This window comes from Pseudorasbora parva, chromosome 5 (genome assembly GCF_024679245.1).
Source record: "Pseudorasbora parva isolate DD20220531a chromosome 5, ASM2467924v1, whole genome shotgun sequence".
NCBI classification, from domain to species: domain Eukaryota; kingdom Metazoa; phylum Chordata; class Actinopteri; order Cypriniformes; family Gobionidae; genus Pseudorasbora; species Pseudorasbora parva.
The window spans coordinates 36858018-36879995 of NC_090176.1; the positions used below are offsets into that span (position 1 = coordinate 36858018).

General features: G+C 36.4%; 1 protein-coding gene across 4 annotated transcripts; it reads right to left on the bottom strand.

Moving 5' to 3' along the window:
* Window positions 1-898: 898 nt before the first annotated feature.
* ildr2 (immunoglobulin-like domain containing receptor 2) lies at window positions 899-21836 on the bottom strand. 4 transcript variants are annotated; one of them, XM_067444149.1, is made up of 10 exons: window positions 21714-21836; window positions 16231-16560; window positions 14362-14481; window positions 9603-9659; window positions 7962-8108; window positions 7703-7876; window positions 6359-6472; window positions 5425-5623; window positions 2450-3110; window positions 899-1588 (listed from the first exon to the last, which is right to left on the bottom strand). In XM_067444149.1, the coding sequence occupies exons 1-10, from the start codon at window positions 21757-21759 to the stop codon at window positions 1553-1555; spliced, it is 1884 nt and encodes a 627-aa protein (XP_067300250.1). In that variant the 5' UTR covers window positions 21760-21836; the 3' UTR covers window positions 899-1552. The 4 variants fall into 4 exon arrangements, with proteins under 4 accessions (XP_067300250.1, XP_067300251.1, XP_067300253.1 ...); XM_067444150.1 differs by lacking the exon at window positions 9603-9659; XM_067444152.1 differs by lacking the exon at window positions 6359-6472.
* Window positions 21837-21978: the final 142 nt, after the last annotated feature.

The window sequence follows — 21978 nt, forward strand, 5'->3', positions numbered from 1 at the left end:
TTGTGAAAATATATTGTCAAAATATAGGTGAAATAATGTTCCAAAACTGTCATGCAGTGTAATGGTCCACACTTTGATTTTACCACTACATCTTTAAATAAACATAAAACACCAAGTTAAAAATTATACATTTGGTTTCTTGGCATTTTTAAATAAGTGTTGGCTATTTTATTTTAAAAGGACTAGGTTTTTTTTTTTTATTATTATTTTAAGTTATGAAATAACCAGGGGAATTTTGTCCCAAATATATTGTCTGTTAGAGGTCATTCAGTGTAACAGTGTAACATTCTGGAATCATATAAAAACTATCATTGAAGAGTCTCTCTTCGTCAGAAAAGACACCCTGAAAACCATGTTTATTGCTCTTAAATATTTGATAATTTCATCTTTACATGGAGTGAAAGATAAATGAGGAATAAATATAAATATATATTATATATATATATATATATATATATATATATATATATATATATATATATAATATATATATATATATATATATATATATATATATATATATATATATATATATATATATATATATATATATATATATATACAAGGGAGCATCAGAACAGTAGAATAAAATGCTAATTTTATAGTATCTGTGTCTGATATAATTTACTCATGAATATTTTTAAAACTAATATAATAAGTCAGATTCATTCTAAAAACATTGCAATTATGGGAACAATGACAATATTCTGTCTCTTTTTGGTAAATGTAATTTGCAGTAATAAACCTTAGCAAAAACATAACAGATATATGTATGTAAAAATTGTGATCTGAAATCCTAATATTTGTCTTTTAATTGGTCATCAAATGATTCTTTTTTAAACAAAAATGTCATATTTTTTGGAATAAAAATGATGGTTACACTGAAAAACATTTTAGTGGGTGTCTTCTGTAAATCATGGTAAAAAATATATGATAGCCATATCAAAATATATCAAATTAAACAGGACACATTCTAATGTATGGAGAGAGAAAAAACAAAATTTAAAGCTGTTTTACACTTTTATTTTTTCATGCTTGAAAACCCCTTTTCGTCTTTGACTCTCATATAAAAAAATATTTTAAAACCATGGAATACAAATAAATGGCACATTATAAAAAGCACAAACATTGATGCTTCCCTTGAACACTTACACAAATGTATTACAGTGCAAACAAAGGCCATATTGAAATATCAGAGACAGTGTCCCATTACAGTACTGAAGATATACAAAATACCAAGGAATGTTTATTACACTTGAATATCATCTGAACCATTTTAAAGTCCTTTCTGACATAACTTTAGTGCAGCGGCAGTCTCAAGGACTAATAAAGACAGTAGGTCATAATTAAACAATATAAACAATAAAAACAGACACACACACACACACACACTATGTTCTTGCCCTTGACCAGCAAAAGTTCTCAAGCACTTAATGTCTGTGTGATCCTGCATAAAATGTGTCTTGCTGACTGATTGATGCTTAGTGTCAGGGCATTTCTCTTCAGCTTGATGGTGATGTTATTAGTATGATGTCAGCTCAGTCTGAGGACGTCACACAATTAGAGAGTCTCTGCTTAGATGAGTGGTCTGTTAAAAAACACCAAGAGCCACACATTAGACACCCATTAGTATGATGCGTTGTTAGTGTGCCAGTGTAATGCAGTACTTAGAGCCCATTAGAGTTAGTGATGCCATTTATGACACATTCACGCAAATGGAACAAACACATAAAACCTGCCTGAGCAATCAAACTTTCTGATGATTCAAAAATACATTCTTGTAAAGAATATGATTTACATTTCAGCATACACAAAGTAACATACTGTACAATTAAAATAATTCAGATTCAGATCGCTCCGAGTCACTCTTTGGAAAACAAGTGACATAAAAAAATATGATTAAAATAAATTCTAGAGTATATGTAGATGTCTAATCTATGGAAGCATGTTTCTTCAGATTTACAAATATAAAAAGCTTATTGTGAAATAAAATAAGAAATAGTCATATTGTGAGATATAAAGTCATATTTTTTAGATATAAAGTCACAATTGCAAGAAATAAAGCTTTATTTCTATATATTTTTTATTATATACACTACCGTTTGGGTCAGCAAGATTTTTTTTATGTTTTTGAAAGAACTCTCATGCTCACCACAACTATATTTATTTGATTCAAAAATAAAAATAAATGTTTTAATGTTAGGAGTCTTAACATTTTCAAATTATGTAAATATGTAAATATATGTCACATGGTTGGTGAGCTGAGATTGTTTTGTTTTTGTGGACAAGATACACCATGTTTTCAATGACAGAACATTTATTTGTGCTCTATAATATTTGGGGCTGTACATTTCATATTAATGGAATCTCAATCATCTCTTCTTTTTATTCACCTTGTTTTTTTTCACCTTTTAATATAAACCAGGGCAGACCGTTATAAATAACTCACCAATTTCCTGGGTTTGTCCCTGTCCTCCCTATGCTCCTGTAGCGTATGGGACAGTCCCTGAGCTGGACGTATGTATGAAAAAGGTCGCATGGCCGGATCAACAGTCCTGTACCGTTCTCTCCCTATAAGCTCTTCAGTTCTAAACCTCTCCACCTCCCTCTCAGAGTATGGAGGTAAAGGATCTTCCTCCTCGGGGCGGTTGCTAGGTGATCTGCTTTGGTAACAGTCACTGCTCTTCTTGGAACTGCCTTTTGAGGGCGTGTCGCTGTCATCATCAGCCCTCCCACCCCGCTCTCCGTGGCCTCTAGCCTTGCGCTCCAGTAGAGTGTTCAGGTAAGTATCGTCATACGACCTCTGACGAGCAACATAACGCTCACTGCCGCCTGTGTCGCGCCTTTTCGGTGGGGAAGGTGGGGAGCCTCGACGACGCCAGTGGTTATCGTCGTCATCACGAGAATAGCGTGGCCCGTCTCGGTACGACGTGGGATGGTCCCGCAACCTTGGACCCATTTCAAAGTCTCGCTGAGGTCCACGAAAGTCACCTCTTCGTCGACCGTGTGGGCCATACGAAATAGCAAACTCTTCCAGCTCATCTAGTGACCCCGTGCGCCCTCTGCTGTCAAAGGCTTTGCGAGGCAGGTGCTCAGAGCGACAGTTCCACCTGCACAAACAGTCATGATATTATTAGTACAGGCATATACACTAAAGACCCTGTATACTCACGGCAAAGTTCAAATGCTCAAATCTGCACACTTTTAACATCAAAATACAACAAGAATTGACAACGTTGAGAAAACAGCAGTTAAGCAATCATCTCTGATCATAGAGTCTGATAGACGACTAAAAAAATGTATTCTAAATTTATCCTTTCACTCAACATCTGTGAAGTGGAGTAGGACAATGTCTCATCAGTCCTTTTTCTGGATTCTCATCCACAGTCAACTAGTTTTGTGCGCGGGATCGGGATTCTACTGTCTGATAAATATAAGCAGCATGGCAAAACGTTTCATATGATCATTGTCTCCAAATTATGAACAGAAATGTATAAATATTAGCGGTACATTTTAGTGGCATCTAGTGGTGAGGTGGCAAATTGCGACCGCCCACCGCTCACCCATCCCTTAAAAAGCATATACAGGTCCTTCTAAAAAAATTAGTTTTTTTTTAAAGTTCATTATTTTCCATAATGTAATGATAAAAATTCAACTTTCATATATTTTAGATTCATTGCACACCAACTGAAATATTTCAGGTCTTTTATTGTTTTAATACTGATGATTTTGGCATACAGCTCATGAAAACCCAAAATCGCAAAAAATTAGCATATTTCATCCGACCAATAAACGAAAAGTGTTTTTAATACAAAAAAAGTCAACCTTCAAATAATTATGTTCAGTTATGCACTCAATACTTGGTCGGGAATCCTTTTGCAGAAATGACTGCTTCAATGCGGTGTGGCATGGAGGCGATCAGCCTGTGGCACTGCTGAGGTGTTATGGAGGCCCAGGATGCTTCGATAGCGGCCTTAAGCTCATCCAGAGTGTTGGGTCTTGCGTCTCTCAACTTTCTCTTCATAATATCCCACAGATTCTCTATGGGGTTCAGGTCAGGGGAGTTGGCAGGCCAATTGAGCACAGTAATACCATGGTCAGTAAACCATTTACCAGTGGTTTTGGCACTGTGAGCAGGTGCCATGTCGTGCTGAAAAACGAAATCTTCATCTCCATAAAGCTTTTCAGCAGATGGAAGCATGAAGTGCTCCATAATCTCCTGATAGCTAGCTGCATTGACCCTGCCCTTGATAAAACACAGTGGACACCAGCAACTGACATGGCACCCCAGACCATCACTGACTGTGGGTACTTGACACTGGATTTCAGGCATTTTGGCATTTCCTTCTCCCCAGTCTTCCTCCAGACTCTGGCACCTTGATTTCCGAATGACATGCAAAATTTGCTTTCATCCGAAAAAAGTACTTTGGACCACTGAGCAACAGTCCAGTGCTGCTTCTCTGTAGCCCAAAAGTGGCTTGACCTGGGGAATGCGGCACCTGTAGCCCATTTCCTGCACACGCCTGTGCACGGTGGCTTTGGATATTTCTACTCCAGACTCAGTCCACTGCTTCCGCAGTTCCCCCAAGGTCTGGAATCGGTCCTTCTCCACAATCTTCCTCAGGGTCCGGTCACCTCTTCTCGTTGTGCAGCGTTTTTTGCTACACTTTTTCCTTCCCACAGACTTCACACTGAGGTGCCTTGATACAGCACTCTGGGAACAGCCTATTCGTTCAGAAATTTCTTTCTGTGTCTTACCCTCTCGCTTGAGGGTGTCAATGATGGCCTTCTGGACAGCAGTCAGGTCGACAGTCTTACCCATGATTGCGGTTTTGAGTACCAGAACCAGGTTTTGAACCAGGCTGGGAGTTTTTAAAAGCCTCAGGAATCTTTTGCAGGTGTTTAGAGTTAATTAGTTGATTCAGATGATTAGGTTAATAGCTCGTTTAGAGATCCTTTTCATGATATGCTAATTTTTTGAGATAAGAATTTTGGGTTTTCATGAGCTGTATGCCAAAATCATCAGTATTAAAACAATAAAAGACCTGAAATATTTCAGTTGGTGTGCAATGAATCTAAAATATATGAAAGTTTAATTTCTATCATTACATTATGGATGAATTATAATGAACTTTATCACAATATGCTAATTTTTTGAGAAGGACCTGTATACTGATTTGCTTCTCAAGAAACATTTCTTATTATTATCAGTGTTGAAAATCAGAACACTTATTTTCACAATTCTTTTATGAATGGAGAGTTCAAAAAAAAAGTTTTTATTTCAAATAGAAATCTTTTTTTAACATTGTCACTTTTGATAAATTTAATGTGTCGACAGATCACCTAACACCCAGTTTGAAAAGCCCTTTGCTAAATGATTAGGACATGCGCACTCTCACACACACACACAAACTCAAATTGTACCTGTTGTCATGCTCATCCAGAGAGTGATTGCTCTGATAATGTGAGGGGCGGAGCCCATGGCCAATCGATGCTGTTCTATGATGTGCCTCCTCAATGTGGTCACTGATGGGTGGAAGTGCCTTCCTCTGGACCTGCCGATAGGTCTGTCTGAAGTCTATGTCACCGTCATGCAGAGAGCTCAGTTCTGATAGGCTGCCAGCTGCTGACACAATGACATCATTATGGACTTGATGTTCTGCTTTTCTTTTACGATAACACTCATGTAAATAACACAAATCTATTCCCATAATAGGCTGTAGCAGAAAATCTATAAACGGCAGAAATTATGTACTTGGTTAGAATATTATGAATTTCGATCAAGAAGCATGCACAATCATAGATTTATTGTAATTGGATAGTTCATCTAAAAATAAAAAATCTCATAATTTTCAAATTATCATGGGGTTCCAAATCTGTATGACTTTCTTTCTTCTATGGAACACACACACAAAAATGTTTCATGTTTTTAATGTTTTTTATTGTTGTTGTTGTTTTGTCCATTTAATGAAAGTGTGACATCCTTCAAGATATCTTATTTTGTGTTTGACAGAAGATAAAAAAAATCATACAGGTTTGGAACAACATGAAGGTAAGTAAATGATTTTCCGTTTTTTTTGGTGTGAACTGCTCATGAATGTTAAAGGCAGGTCCATAGGTGAGTTTAGATGGGAAACAATCATTATGCATGCACTTCAATTTAGTGCCACTAATGTTGCATAAACTACACGTCCTTTAAATGGACAATGATGATATGAAATAAATATGCCTCAGGTCTTGCAGTTGATCCTTGTTACATAGCTTTTCACTGACTCAGCTTAGATTCAAATTCAGCCTTCCTTTTTCACACATATACAAATACACAGTACAGAAACATGCTGACCGCATACAGGCTTACATGGATGACTGGCCCCCTTGGTAGGGTGGAACTGTGCCAGGTCCCTCTCTACGTAGTACACAACCTTCATAGCATCCTGACCCTGACTGGCCTGGAGTCGATAGCCACTGCGCACTGCGGACACACACATGATCTGTGTGTTGCTACTGTGTCCATATTACCACACACACTGCGCATAATTTAAAGGGATAATTCACTCCAATTTTTTTAGTTTTGCCATCATTTATTCACCCTCAAGTTGTTCCAAAACTGAATTATGAAACTATGAATTTATTTCTTCTGCTGAACGCAAAAGACAATATTTCAAAGAACGTCAGTAACTAAACAGCTAATGGGCACCATTGACTTCCATAGTATTTTCCCCCATATTATGGAAGTCAATGGGGTCCATCAACTGTTTGGTTAACCACAATCTTCAAAATATCTTAATTTGTGTTCATCAGAAGACATACATTTATACAGTTTTAGAACAACTTGAGGGTGAATAAATGATGGCAGAATTATCATTTTTGGGAGAACTATCCCTTTAAGGTTAAAACACACGCACGTAACACTTGCACAATATTGCATATTGTATTTATGTATTAAATTTTATTAAACTGCTCCATTTTAGCCAGCTGTAGCACAAAACCCTGTCTTATTCACATACCACCTACAATCCAACTCATGGAGGATTAAGAGAGCCACTTAAAAATAAAATAAAGGAATGTATTCATTAAAAAATAAAACTAAATAAATAATTTAAATTGAGAAATAAACACTTTTTTTTATGTTTTCTGTTTCATAAAATGAAATGATGAATGCTAGTTAAATATAATACATTGATATGTTAGTAAAAAGCTAAACACTTGTAAAACATAGACTATTTCTTTATTTATTTGCCAACCAATGCCATATACACACATGAGAAGAACCATAGACTTTCTATAAACCAATTCTCCCCCTTCAGGGTCCATTCACCAATTTCATAGACAAAACAACTGCTGCCTCGCAATGTCAGCTATCTTGTTTGACTGTCAGCATCTTCGAAACTTAAGATAACATTCTATTTCCAATTCTTTGTCTACTGTTGTTAGCTCATGTTCACATACATTCTCAAAAACAGCAAACACTCATCTCGTTCCAACCACAATCCCTTCCAATTTTAAATACCATAGCCTGTATTTTTTACTATGAAGACGAAAGTTACAGTACCAGCTGGAGATGATGTTAGTTGAGTTTGATTTGAGTTAGGTGATGCAGGCATGATTTGTTCAATCAAATGGAGATGCATTTTCACTAGACAAGCATTGGACAGATGTGTGTAAAGAAAAAGGCTTTACATGCTGTTGTATTATCTCTTACCTCCAGCTATATTGTTTTCTACTGAAGGAGGCACTGTAGACAACTTGGGTTCAATGATGGATGGAGCGGCTGAAGGGACCACAGAAACCACAGGAACACCAGGGACGTAGTAAGGTTGATACATAGCAATCTGTGGAGGTTGGCCGCTCTTTGCCATCTTCCCTGCTTCATATACTGAGAAGGCAAAAGGGAATTTTTTTTTCAGGTTGTGAATTCGAACAACGCGTGTTAGTATGTATCTGTGTGTTTGTGTACTCACAATGTTTTGGACAGCAACATGTATCCGGACAGCAGCAACAGCGTACATAACAACAGCAGGAGTGAGGGCAACACTGGCACCAGCAGATCCCAACCAACAACAGGAAGAGAACGCTACCAAGGACAACAGCTCCGACAAACATCCATTCTAAGAGGGAGACAAGAAAGACTCATCAGGAAATTTGGTTTCCGTGCCATAAGCAGATCCTGAAGGAAGTGCTGTCCTGAAATCATTTTTGCCCACAGGATGTGAAGTCTCTGATCGTGACAAACCACAAGGGAGAGTGTGAATGATGCAGAACCCCTTATCTGGACTCTCAACAGGCCTAATGATGAACTTCCTCTGGGTGTGGTGCTAAACGGCATACATTACGGACCTTTTGCATTCTCAAGAATGTTCATATTTATGGCTCTGAGCACTTACAGCATGGGGTAACAAGACATTAAATTACTTTTTGGAAGTAAAGAGCAAAGTAAAACGTTTTTTTTTTTTTTTTTTTAAATGAATTTACACCATAATACCTGGGCTGGGTATCAATAAAAATTCTCAGTTAGATTCCATATGTCCATTTTGCTTTATTACTAAAATGAAACTTGATGTTTCTAATCTCTGACATATCCATCAGACTGATTCAGAGTCTTTTTGAATGGTTCATTAAAAGAGTAATTTGGTCCTGAATGGGATTACACATGCTCCTTTGCATGTTACTGATTCACTAAAAAGAACCTCTTCATAAGAGTCATTTTATGAAATGTGTGTTTAATTGCCATTATTTTGTGGTATACACTGCCTTTTTATTACATTCGATTCGGACTGAAAACACGGGTAAAATGGGACTTATTTTACCACATGCTGTAGATTAAACAGAAAATCTGTTTTTTTTTTACATAAAAACCTTTAAAATGAGTACAAGTGTTACTTTAAATTTACCTCAATTATTTACCATCAAAACCTGATGAAACCTCTCCCTTCCTCCTAATTTGGTGTGTATGACAGCGTGCAAGCGAGCGGCATGATTCGATGCAGCAAAATTATCGCTTCAATTATAAGATAATGAAGTGGCTTTGAATAAAAAAAAAACTGGAAGCAATAGTGTTAGCATTCTGGAAGAGAGAAAGGCTCAGCAAAGGGTGATACATGTAACTAAAGTGTTACTTTCCATAAAAAGTAACAATCACCTGATTAGTTACTTAAAGTTATGCAGTAATATAATGCATTAGGTCATGCATATACAGTACCAGTCAAACGTTTAGACACATTTCACTGAATTTATGTTTTTCATGATGCTTGCATACTTGAAATTAGTTTTGTAAGCATGAGTGAATAACAATTTTGGTCACTGCATAATCCCTATACTTTCAATTTTGTTACTTCATAGCTTTGATGACTGTACTATTATTCTATAATATAAAAAATAATAATAAATAATGCATACAGTAATGTTATGCTAAACTGATAATTATGTCTTGAAATTTTGAATTATCATTTGTTGTTTTTTAATTTTCAGAGAGGACAGGTCTGATTGGAGCATTTCTGAGTTTGCTGATTGCAGAAGAGGATAAAGCAGATTATTTGAAAAGGGCTTGTGTGAGAGTACCCACTGAAAAGGAAAGCAGGGAGAAAGAGGTATGGCAGGCATACCTGGCATAATCTCCAAATCAAACTCAGGCAGGATGTCATCCAGCACACCTGTCCTACCTGGAGAAGGGAGAAGATCAGATATGAACAGCAACAGTGGGCAGCAAGTGAAAGTTTAAAGTTTAGGGCAGTGGGTAAAGGCTTGTGTGTGAGTAATTATGGAAAAAAGTACACTGTTAGTGGATGTGAATTAATCAAAAATACAAGCTGAAAGCTGAACTGATCATTTTTAATGGGGTTTTAAACACGATTGGCCTTTTTGTTAGTTCAGACTAAATAAAGTACAATGTCTGATTTTTTTATTCAGGAAAATAAAAATATACTTCTGCATGTATATACAGTACCAGTCAAAAGTCTGGACATAATTCCCTGAATTTATGTTTCTCATGATCCTTCACACAGAAAAATAGGGTGTCAAAGTTGTACCTTTAGGGGTACAACAGCTCGCTGGGGCAGTACCCTTAAAAGAACAACGTTGTACCATTTTTACCACAAAAAGGTTCATAGTAGTACCTTAAGGTACGCATTTGTACTCAAAGGTACTAGTATGCACCTTTTAGGAGTAAAACAGGTACAAAGATGAAATTTAACCTAATTTTTCTGTGTGTTGCATACTTAAAATGGGTTTGGTAAGCATAAATGTACAACAATTTTGATCAATGCATAATCCGTATACTGCCAATTTTGTTACTTCATAGCTTTTATGACTGTACTTATTAGCTTATATAATATAAAATAATAATTAAAAACTGCATAGGTGTGCCCAAACATTTGATTGGTAGTGTATGTGCATAAGTGTGTATATGTGTGTATCTGTGTTTGTTTGCAGTCCCTGACACATGCCAAGTAAAAGATGAAAGGTCATAATCCAGTGGATGAATACCTAATTTTAGGCCAGTGCTGTGTTTCTGTAGTGGTTACTAGCAGTAATGATATGTTGACATGTTTCTGGTTCCCAGGGCTTATGCTAATGTAGATTTGTACATTCGTGCAGTGTTTATATTTGGCCTGAGCACAGATCAGGTTCACTAATGTGCACGGACAGAGAGGGTGGGAAAGAAATGAGGTAGAGGGGGCTTCAGTGGGAGAGACAGTGGAGGAATATGGGAGACTAATTAATCACACAGCCTCATTAACCATCTTGAAAGGGGGCAAGAGCACGTCATCACCATGGATACAGTGTTGGCATTGTTTGGAATTAAAAGGTGTCCCACAGCACTGTCCAATTACCTTCAACAAATATCTTCCCTGGGAGAGAAATGAGGGGGGTGGCCTTACATGTAGTCTGTTTTACACTGAGTATACTTTGTGGCTGACACACTGCCAAAAATAAAGAGCATTCTCACCACCTAAACCGGCCTCAATGTTTAGCCTAAGACCTTAAATGTTATGTCTTAATACAAGTGTGCAAGACACGAATCTCATTCCTAATATTAGCATGAAATGCAAATTCAACCTATCTATTTTCGAAATGTATGTTATTGATCTTATTGTGAACAATTTATTGGTGCATATGAAAAAAGTTCTTTTTTACTTTGACCTCAAAATGTCTAAACAAAACTCTCTGGTGACATAAGCCAGACTTGCTCCGCTCAAACTCCGCCTCTATCTTACAGTCGACCACAAGCTTGCATTCATATCTACCCCGATTCAATCAACAACTGATGGATAAAACCAAGTCCCTGCCCTACATTTTTTTCCCAATAACCAATTTCACTCGGATGTACGTCACAATACGAAAGAAAAGATCTGTCTTCAATTCGTCTTAACAAAAAGCTGCAAGTCTTTCAACTGAATGAGAGGGTGTTGTAAACAAATCTGCCCACTGTCAGAGCAGATTTATCCCTGAGTGACAGGAAGTGCTTAGCTGGCAGACAGGAAGAGGAAAAATAATATCCACCTCCATCCCCTCTACTCCTCTGTTACAGTCATTAAACCAACCGTAATCTGAGAGTAAAGGGGACCTCATGATGAGACATAGAGACATGAGGAGAGACATGGCCAGCTCGGTGTACTGTAGATTACAGGTTATTATCAGACTTAAAGGGATACTTCACCCAAATGGGACACAAAACAGGATATATTGTTTTGGTCCATAAAATGGAAGTCCATGGGGGCCAAATAAACATTGATATATTCTTCAAAAAAAATTTGATTCACAGAAGAAATACAGTAATATATATTTTATATACCCCACAACTATTGTGTTCTGTAGAAATTTAATGTCGACTGGGAGAATGAATTAGGAGAATTAAGAGAAAATATCGTGACCACCTAAAGGAAATCAAACGTCACCAAAATGTCTTTAAATAAAACTAATTATTAGAATAACTAACTTTTTTTTTTTTTTTTACCACACTTTTAACTTTTTTTTTACCACACTTTTAACTTTTTTGTTGTGTTACCTTTAAAAATTAGGTATTTTGCATTTGGAAAACTGCTTATTATTGTATCAAAATTATTATATAGTATTTAATAAATTACTGGTAATTACAGTACAGTTCCTAATTCTGAGCAAAAATAAGGTTGCTGTCTTTAGCATGCACCACTAAGAACCAAGAAGAGCTAAAATGTAAGTAAAATTTGACTACTCAGCAAGTGTAATAAAATAGGGAGTGTCAGGTTCAAAGTCAAACTTTTAACCACCAAATATTATACTCTCCATTTCGTAAACCAATTAAACCTTGATTACTCTAAGAGCAGGAGTGACTTCCTCCTAACACTCTCGTTGATCCTGCTGTGTAAGCTCTAACCCTCTCATGTTATTTTTCTCTTCACTGCACAGGGCTGTTCTGGAGGCCCTGGCATCCTCTGGCCCCTGAAATCCCCTTCATTCCCATGGAAACGGCTTAAGAAGTGGCTTATATTGCTCTTGTCGATAACGGCCAGTTATTTACTCTTTGTCTGGCATGAGGCGTCTGACTCTGCTTTGTCCAGCTGACACAGAAATAACTTATGCTGTTGGGGTCAGTCCCACACCACCAAACAAATTGTTTCTCTCGGCAGTGATCCTGCCCAGGACGTGTAAAATATGTGAGGTTGTACTGATCTGCCAGGGGACAAATGAACAATAGCTTCTCTTATTAAGGCTCTGAGCCATGTTGAGAAGCATGCGCCGTTCAGTTGTTGCCATGGTAGCGCTTGTAAGTGCACTCAGGAATTCAGAAAGGGATTGGCATTAACAATTATTTAGATACAACAACTAAGCATGCACACACAAAAGTAAATAGGTTTTTTCATAGAAAACTCTGTAAATAATCACAGATATTGGGAGTCCCTAAAGCACAGCATTTACCTGCACTTTTTCAAACATTTTTAACAGTTCAGACTTTTTGATTCCTGTTCCTGTTATACCCATCTAAAAAAATAAGTTCCCATTTAAGTTTCCAAAAAGGTTATTTCTGAACGTTCTGTCTTGGTCATTTAAAAAAAGTTAAGGGAACATTTCCTTTATCATTTTACAAACAATGGGAGCATTACTGTAATGCTAGCGGGAACAAAAGAGAGAAGGCGTCAAGCAGATCTATGTGGATGGTTTATCTGAACAAACATACAAAACATAAACTGAGACAAAAGAATACAACAAGCTAGGAAACACGGGGAACAGAAGAACACAAACCATCTACATGTAACAGCAAACATTGACTGACAAGGAACAAACAGACCTGGGAACAATTACAAAATAGTTTTAAAACATTTTAAAATGTTATGCGAGCATCCAACTAAATGTTGTATGGTAAAAACGTTGAATGAACTATGTATCAATGTTTTAGAGGAACTCTCTGAGAACGTTATGGAAGACCAGATAACTTTGAACAAATGTTTTACACTTGAAAAGTATGGATGTGTACGTATGTATGTGTGTCAGTGTAAGTGTGTATGTATATATGGTATGTTTACATGATAACCTGTTGACTTCCCGTTTCTCTCTTTAAAGGCACAATATGTAATATGTTGGCTTAAATGATCCAAAAACCACTAGAACAATGTTATATATTTTGTTGACTTATGTACTGGCATTATCCCAAATGTTTCGAAGAATGTTTAAATCCAGAGAAATAAGCAATTTTAACCAGGACAGGGACCGTACCAGTGCGTCGCCTATCAATGACATCATACCTGCGTTACCTTCGATTTCAGGTTTTATTTTGTAGAAAACATGGAAACACCAAAGACGCTTTAATATATTATGTGTTTTATTAGACAGGTCAGCAACTGTTTTAAGATATTCATAGACAGAAAACTAATCATTTTTATATCGCTTAACACAGTTAGTCTTATTGTCTAAACCTTGTTTTCTTGATTTACCGCGAGTACCATGTTTTACCATGCTTAATATCGATCAACACTTAACTGGAAAGCGTCTATCTGCAACATAATAAAAGCTCAAGAAATCAAGGTGTCATCAAGCTACGCCCCTTTTTTTGAATAAGCAACCTCTAAGCAACAAAAATTACATATTGTGGCTTCAATATAGTGCCTGTATAGGAGTTTTTCCCCCCTTAAAAGTTACATTTTGAAAAAAACATCCATGTAAATACCATTCAAACTGTTTTGACTGTTACTGTTTGTCTTAGTTCTGAAAATATATAAAAATAAACTATAAGAAAACATTAGCCTACTTAAAGAATGTTTCTTCATAACTTTAAGAGAACCCAGCTAAAGTTCAGAGAATGTTGCCTGTTAACTGGGCGCTGAACTGACATTTTTGTTTTGCTAACTAAATAAGGTTTTGTAAAGGATGTGTACTCATGAGACTCACCCTGCACCAGTAGCTCCACCTGGTCTTCATTTTTCCCTTCCAGATCATCAGCAATGGTCACCTTACAGAAATACACACCGCTGTCGCCCCACTGCAGCTGTCCAATGTGCAGATCTGCTTCTGAAAAGGCCAGGAAATATTATACACGTATTAATGACCCAGACTGAACGATTAAAAAAATACAATTTAGTTTTAATAGTTTTAGTTTTACATTGTAACATTGGTTAGCTGTCAGTTGCGTAATTTGTTTAATCTGAATGACATCAGTCACTTTTAGCACTTAACGTTATTGTTCACATATCATTCATACTCATTATCTATCTGTGATTCTGTGATATTTTGTCAGAACAGTCATAGTCTTTGTTTGAGAGGTGACTGGAGGAGGGAGAGCTTTGATGGCTAAAGTCAGAGAAGAGGGTGTTTGCGTTTGATAAGGAAAGCCGTGGGGGTGTTTTGTGAGACCTTTATGAGGTCCAGCCCCCTGACCATTGTGCAACCTAGAAAAAAAACAGCCCTATTTAAGGAACAGGAAAACACAGCACAATCGGCTGTGCTTCCTAGGGAGAGAGTGGGTTTACACACAAAATTGCAGACTTGAGTGTATAGAGGAGGCTCAAAGTTTAATAATAATATTAATTGATGATTTTATTACACAGTAGCCCCAAGAGGTATTTGGGCCATTACGCCACAGTTAATTTATGAAGTCACTGTATTAAAAAGAAAGTGACATCTTAAAACAAATTATGCAATACCTTTTCTCATCCCAAAGCCATGTCTAAGGAAGTATGATGTCAGTTCCCCTTAAGTTCTCACACACCTTTGGTCTTACTTAATAAAATAATGACACCTATTTCCACAGTTTAACTGATTCATTTGAACTTAAACTGGGTTAATTGCACTGTAGAGTAAAATTCATACAAAGTGAATGAAATCACATCAGTTTAATTTGACCATTTCTGTGAATGTTTCCTGAACATAATGCACTCTTGTTGAGCCATCCAGTGCTGTTGGTTGGTCAGACTGGTACCCTAGCTCAGATTTGATTTTTCTGTGTTTTTAAGAAAATGGAAAGACCTGTTAGAGTTTAGTTGTTTAATGTTTTTTTTTATTTTATTCTGAACATTAAACAGTTTGTAGATTATATATGTAAAATATATAGCAGGCCCTCACCCCAAGCACAATACAACAAACTGTTTTTAACACCAATAATACCTAATATAACATATTCTAATATTTTTATTATTATTAAAATAATCATTTGACACTAAATACATTTTAAAATTAAAATAGAAAAGTTAATTTAAATTGTAATAATATTTCACAATATTACTGGTTTTACTTTGGTTAGCATAAAATAGTTATTTCAAAAAACAGAAACTTTTGAAAAGCATTGTTTTAAACCTATCAAACATAACTATCAACGTTTCTTTGTAATAAAATCCACTTATTTTGGTGGATTTTTTTTTTTTTTCAATGCAATAAAATTCATAGATATTACGTGTAACTTAGATGTTATTATGCCAGCATTGCTTCATAAATCCTCTAATCATGATGTTATTTAATTGACTATTAGGTTACAAACTTGTTGACCTTTTTGCCATTTTGTGTTTGAGATTAACCTGTTGAATTATCTAGTTAATAAATGACCATGGAAGTCCCCTTTGTGAGTCATTAAGTTTGGAATTTCACTTTACACTTTGAATCCAACTGACGTCCTTTTAATGTGCTCGTATTGGTCTGTAAAAACTGTAAATGTTTATAAGGTAATTCATGACAATATTCTGCCTAATATTTGACAGAACTCCACCTATAATCAAGCTAAACAACCTCCAGCGAAATATTGCAGTTATAAGACAACAAAGATATTACTGTTAATGATGGAGATATCTCTTCCTTTGTAGTGTTCTGCTAAGGTCATGGAAGCTCCCTGTCCTGAGGCCACGATGCGGACCGTGCGGCCCTTGTCAGAACAGTCCAGATGAGACGTAGCTCCCAGATCAGATACGCGGACCCCCATGGACTCAGGAAAGGTGAAGGAATCCCGAGTGCGGTCTGTACAGTAAGACTTGTACCACCACTGTACCACTGCGGTTTGAGTGGAGTGTGTGGTGTAATGGCACGGAAGAACAATGGAGGAGAACAGCATGGCAAACTTCTTTTCATCTTTCACAGTCACCTGTACACCATTACAACTTTGTACTGTGAGAAAATGAGAGAGAAAGAATGTATAGTTAGAAAAAAGACATTATTAGTGAATGACAGCAACCAGTTACCCTTTAAAATACTATGGTAGTCAATGGCTGTCAACTGTCTGGTTAACAATACTCTTAAAAATATCTTCTTTGGTGTTCAACAGAAGAAAGAAACTCATACAGGTTTGGAACAACATAAGGCTGAGTAAATTCTTAGACAGCATCACTGGCTTATTTTTGTTTACAAGGCAGTGATAGGATTGTTGCCTTCTTATTTATCAGTTTTCTCTTTGGTTGAAAACAATAGATACAATCTCAGGTCAAAAAATAGCATTCTTTTTACTATACCTGCTGTAAAATCTGAATTTGGTAAAATTGCCTTCCGTTACAATGCCCCTTCGGTTGAAGCTAGGCACTATAATTCCACTTAATGATTTTAAATTATATGTCACAGAAACCTTCAACTATAAGTGTGATAGATTGCTGTTTTGTTTTCTGCCTGTTCTGGTTATGTTATTGTGTCATATTTTGTTTGTTGTGGTATTTAACTTGTTAGGTGTTGCATTGTTTATGAGGTGCTGATACATTTTTAAGGGCTGCCTTTCTTGGCCAGGGATCATTTGAAAAAGAGAAGATATTCTCAATATGATTTTCCCCTAGTTAAATAAAGGATTAATAATAAAAAATGATGACAGAATGTTCATTTTTGAGTGAACTAACCCTTTAACGGAAATCAAAGACAGTCTGCAGATTTCACAGAAAACAGTGTGCTAAAAAATGTAAGTCTGTGCCCAGCTTACATTTTTTAGCTTCAGAGGTGTCAAATATTTAATATTTTTAAGCCAGTTTTAGAACACTTTTTTTATTGTTTGTCATGCATCTCCTAATAACAAGGTGCATGTTTGTTGTCTTCAGAATGACTTAAAAAGTCTCTGATCATGATGGCCAGTATATCTATGTAACCACAGAGGTGGACCGTATTGAAGTGTTTTTACAATACAAAAGTAATTTTGTTTTTCTAGTATATATCCTTTATCAGTGTTCTTCTTTGGAAACTTTTACTTCACAACATTCCAAAACATAATATTGTACTTTTTACAGCAATACATTTCATATTGAATATCATTTAATACTTAATTATTAAAAATGTAGTACTGTATACTTTTACTGAAGTAAAATGAATTCAATGATTTGCTTGAGTTCAAGTAAGAAAGTATTAAATTATTTATGTAAATAAGTATTAAAGGTAAGAAAAAAACAACTTTTATTTATGAAATGTAATGCAGTAAAAAGTATGACATTATATATTATGCTTTGGAATGAAGTGAAGTAAAAGTTTTCCAAAGAAAAACACTGATAAAGTATACTATTTTTTTTACTTGAGCAGACTATTGTCTGCCTCTGAAAGTCAGCATATTTGTTTTGCTTATAAAACTGTTGGGACAACTAGAATTAAGACAAAAACGTATTATACAAATACAAAAAAAAAAGTGTAACCCTTTTTTAGGACATCTAAATGCAGTGCAGAACTCTGTTTTTTGTTGAAAACAAACGCTGAAGAGAAGACAATGCTGAATAAAGTTGTAGTTTTTGTGATTTTTGGACCAAAATGTATTTTCGATGCTTCAAGAGATTCTAACTAACTATCTGATGTCACATATGGACTACTTTGATGATGTTTTTATTCCCTTTCTGGACATGGACAGTATAGTGTGCATACACTTAGATACGCTGTCGGACTAAATATAAAATATCTTAAACTGTGTTCTGAAGATGAACGGAGGTCTTACGGGTGTGGAACGACATTAGGGTGAGTCATTAATGACGTCAATTGCATTTTTGGGGGAACTAACCCTTTAATATGAATCAATTCATTAAATGTATTGTCTTCCTGTAGATGTACAGTAATGTTATTTCTTTGGTGTCACAATTATTATACATGTGTATTTTTTTGTATATTAAAATTAGCTGATTGTTACAAAAACAACTCAATTGAAAATAATATAGACAAATGTTTTTTAGACAAATGGACACTTTTTTCATTATTTATTTTTTATTAAAGGCACAATATGTCGCAGAGATTGAGATGCAGAGAAAGCGCAGTGGAAAAGAATCGGGATGGGATTCGGGCAGAAATCATGTTCATGGATGAGATTATTAACCATACTCTAGTATGAAGCAGAGCAGGGCCGAGTGCTGTGGGAGCTGAACGAGGTCGCTGAAGTGATCGCTAATGAGAGATGAGGGGCGTGTTTTAACATATTAGACATATTTGAGAGTGTTGAAGATTATGTTATAACATTACTCTGTGCATTTGCTCAGCTGCTGCTATGGCACTTGTTGCACACTGCAGTAAGCTAGATCGATATTAGAATATCATATTAATAAATGCTGAATTGCTTGTGTTGCTAAAAGGAAAGCAATTTTAATGTTCATATTGTTAGGATCATATATCTATTTTATCAACAGCAAAATGTGTTTTTTGTGCATCTGCGTAAAAATGATAGCCTAGAAATCTAGACGCACCCTAGCGGCAGCAAATTTAATCTGCCCGCAAGTGTCATCTAGCAACTCTCAATACCCTTCTGAGCTGTATTCCACTAACTCTTGCCAGGCCAATCACATCGTGTATAGAGTCGGTGGGCGGGGCCATAATGACGACGGCCGAGTTGCGTTTGCGTGCTTCTAGTTAACACAGAAACTGGAGAATGGCGGCGGTCTTTCGAATCAGCTTTGACCGCAACTCTGGAAGACTTGGAGTTAAGCTTTTCTCTGAGAAAAGAACAAAGAACGGCACTAAAGTCATTCTTAAAAAGGGAAGATGTGTTCGGAGTTTTGCCGACCGGATACGGCGAATGTTTAATCTATCAACTAGCTTTCACCTTTCGTTGCTCTGGTTGGTTGTAGTCCTATCGCGTGCAGAGGGAGTTTGAAAGACAACCGTTTATCCCGCCCCTCGGATTGAGCCCTGTCTATGGTGAGTTTCCAGACCAAACATCTTGATGTGGGTCTAGCTTGTCAGGCTATAAAAATGAGACGAAACTATGTCCTTTCTTTTCTGTGAAATTTAGTGGATAAGCAAACACACCCATGAGCAAAGAGAGTAATGCAAATTCCAAGATACAGTGAGCTTGTAGCTGCAACTGTAATGACTACTGACCTGTTCATGATTAGTATTATGGCGTTTGAGTCTAATGGTACGTTTCATAGTGTCAGAGACAGGCATGTGTTCATTACCCAAAGCCCTTTCTCAGACTAGGCCTAACCAACCAGTGCAATCAAAAAAACTGATTTTGCTCAGTCTTTTCGAGAATGCTTAGTCACTCCATTCCAAAGGGAATCAGCTAGAGATTACAAGGTGAAATGACTTGAAAACAATGTCTAAAAACATCTGGATCCAGTCAGTCAGCATTTGAATGTGTGTGTGTGTGTGTGTGTGTGTGTGTGTGTGTGTGTGTGTGTGTGTGTGTGTGTGTGTGTGTGTGTGTGTGTGTGTGTGTGTGTGTGTGTGTGTGTGTGTGTGTGTGTGTGTGTGTGTGTGTGTGTGTGTGTGTGTGTGTGTAAGCATGAAAGAGTGTGTTTGTCCAGCCATGTGTGGGAGATTATGGAACAGAAAGCTGGACAAAATCGGAGAAGCACCCAGGAGGAGGATCTGCTGGTGTGAGAAACACAGAAAGAGAAGTGTGAGTAAAGAAAGTTAAATTCCATGCTATGCAGGGGGGCGCAGAGAGGTGGGGGCTGTAGTTTTTTTGTAGCGACGTCACCGCCTCTAGCACTGACTGTTTGGGGTGGAACCTAAACATTCTAAAATGATCAAATTTAGTCCAAGTAGAGCAGAGGTCTCTCCCACAAACACAGATACACCCTAATTCTCGTCAAAGGGTGGAGTACACATGCATAAAAAATAAACAACTGCCAGTCATCACAGATGTCTGGATGAGACATTCATTGTTGCCTTAGAGGAAACAGAGCAACTTCCTGAGCATTTTCCAACTTTACTTGAGTGTAGAATGATCATGTTGCTGAGGGAAATGTAGGCTAGAATTCTTTATTACATTCATTAATACCCAGTTCAGGGTAGATGGGGTCCTCCTTTTGTCCTCTCTTTTGCCTGTTTGAATCATTGTTTGGCATTATGGTGAACCCCCACACACTAAGACTCAGTGTAGGAGGGGGGTGTTGAGGTCCCACCAATAAGATACACTCATAGACTCAGCCATCCATGAACACCCAATTAGGTTAAAGAGATTTAAACCAAGCCATTACTAGCAGGAATCTTTACTTGATTGTATGTGTTAATGAACTGCTGATGCAAACTAAATCATTATAGGGAGGAGTATTACAAATTATTGCAAATAGTATTCAGCTCTTTAACAGCTCAAAACAACTTGTCTCTATAATATTTATACAAATCCACATATATACTGTCTACTGAGAGGGATTTTTTAAGAGTGTAGTTTTAGCTCACGTCACTTCACAAAGCTGGCCAATGACTTGCTCATAAAACAACCATCATATATTGCATTGTCTCTGTTGCATCCACCCTTCAAGAAGTGATACAATGCAGCTGCACTCCCTGACACACATTCCAGCAGCGCTTCCCACAATTCTCTCCCACAACAACAACTTTGGGATGTTAAATAGTTTCAAATGTGCATCATGCATTATATGCAGTATAATTAAAGAAGGCTAATACAATCTTAAGCTGTGAAGTATTTTATATTTATATAGGCCTGCGTTTATATAAGAGCATAAGTGTATGTATATAAAGCATTCTATAATTTTCAATAATCAATTATAATTATTGTTGAGCAAATGTAGGTTGCATTTTAATTTAAATCAGTCATTTATTTTTATTATTATTATATTTAGTTTAGTTTTTAGCTTGTAGTTTTCAATAGAAAAAAACTCATAATGCAATAAAAAAGTGCTATGTAATAAAAAATAAAAAGTAATGTTAATAAATGTATTGAATTGTAAATGCTTTGTCAGGGGTTAATGTAAATGGATTATAGTAAAAACCGTCGCAAGGACCCGTGATCAATCTAAAAATAAAGCCGGGCTCACGGTTTTCTAAGCTCTCAACCTGTTGCTTTAGTTGTCTGTCTCAGTTTTCTATCTCTACATCGTGATCAAAAGAAAAACAGATGAATAACTTACGTGAAAATAATATGAATAAAATCCAGGAACCGTGTAACAAAACCATGATCCAGTTTAGTGCGGTTTGGTTTGCAGGTATCTAGTCCATCTTCACCCACGGACTGTTATTTGCTTGCTTCATCTCTCTCTCGGTCTGCTCTGCGCTCGTTAGAATGATCGGACTGTACCACTTTACTAAAGGGGGAAAGAAACTGTGAAGATTGCAACTAAAACTTAAATTGCAACTAACACTAAGACAAATTACTAAATGGTTGTTGCTGAGTTG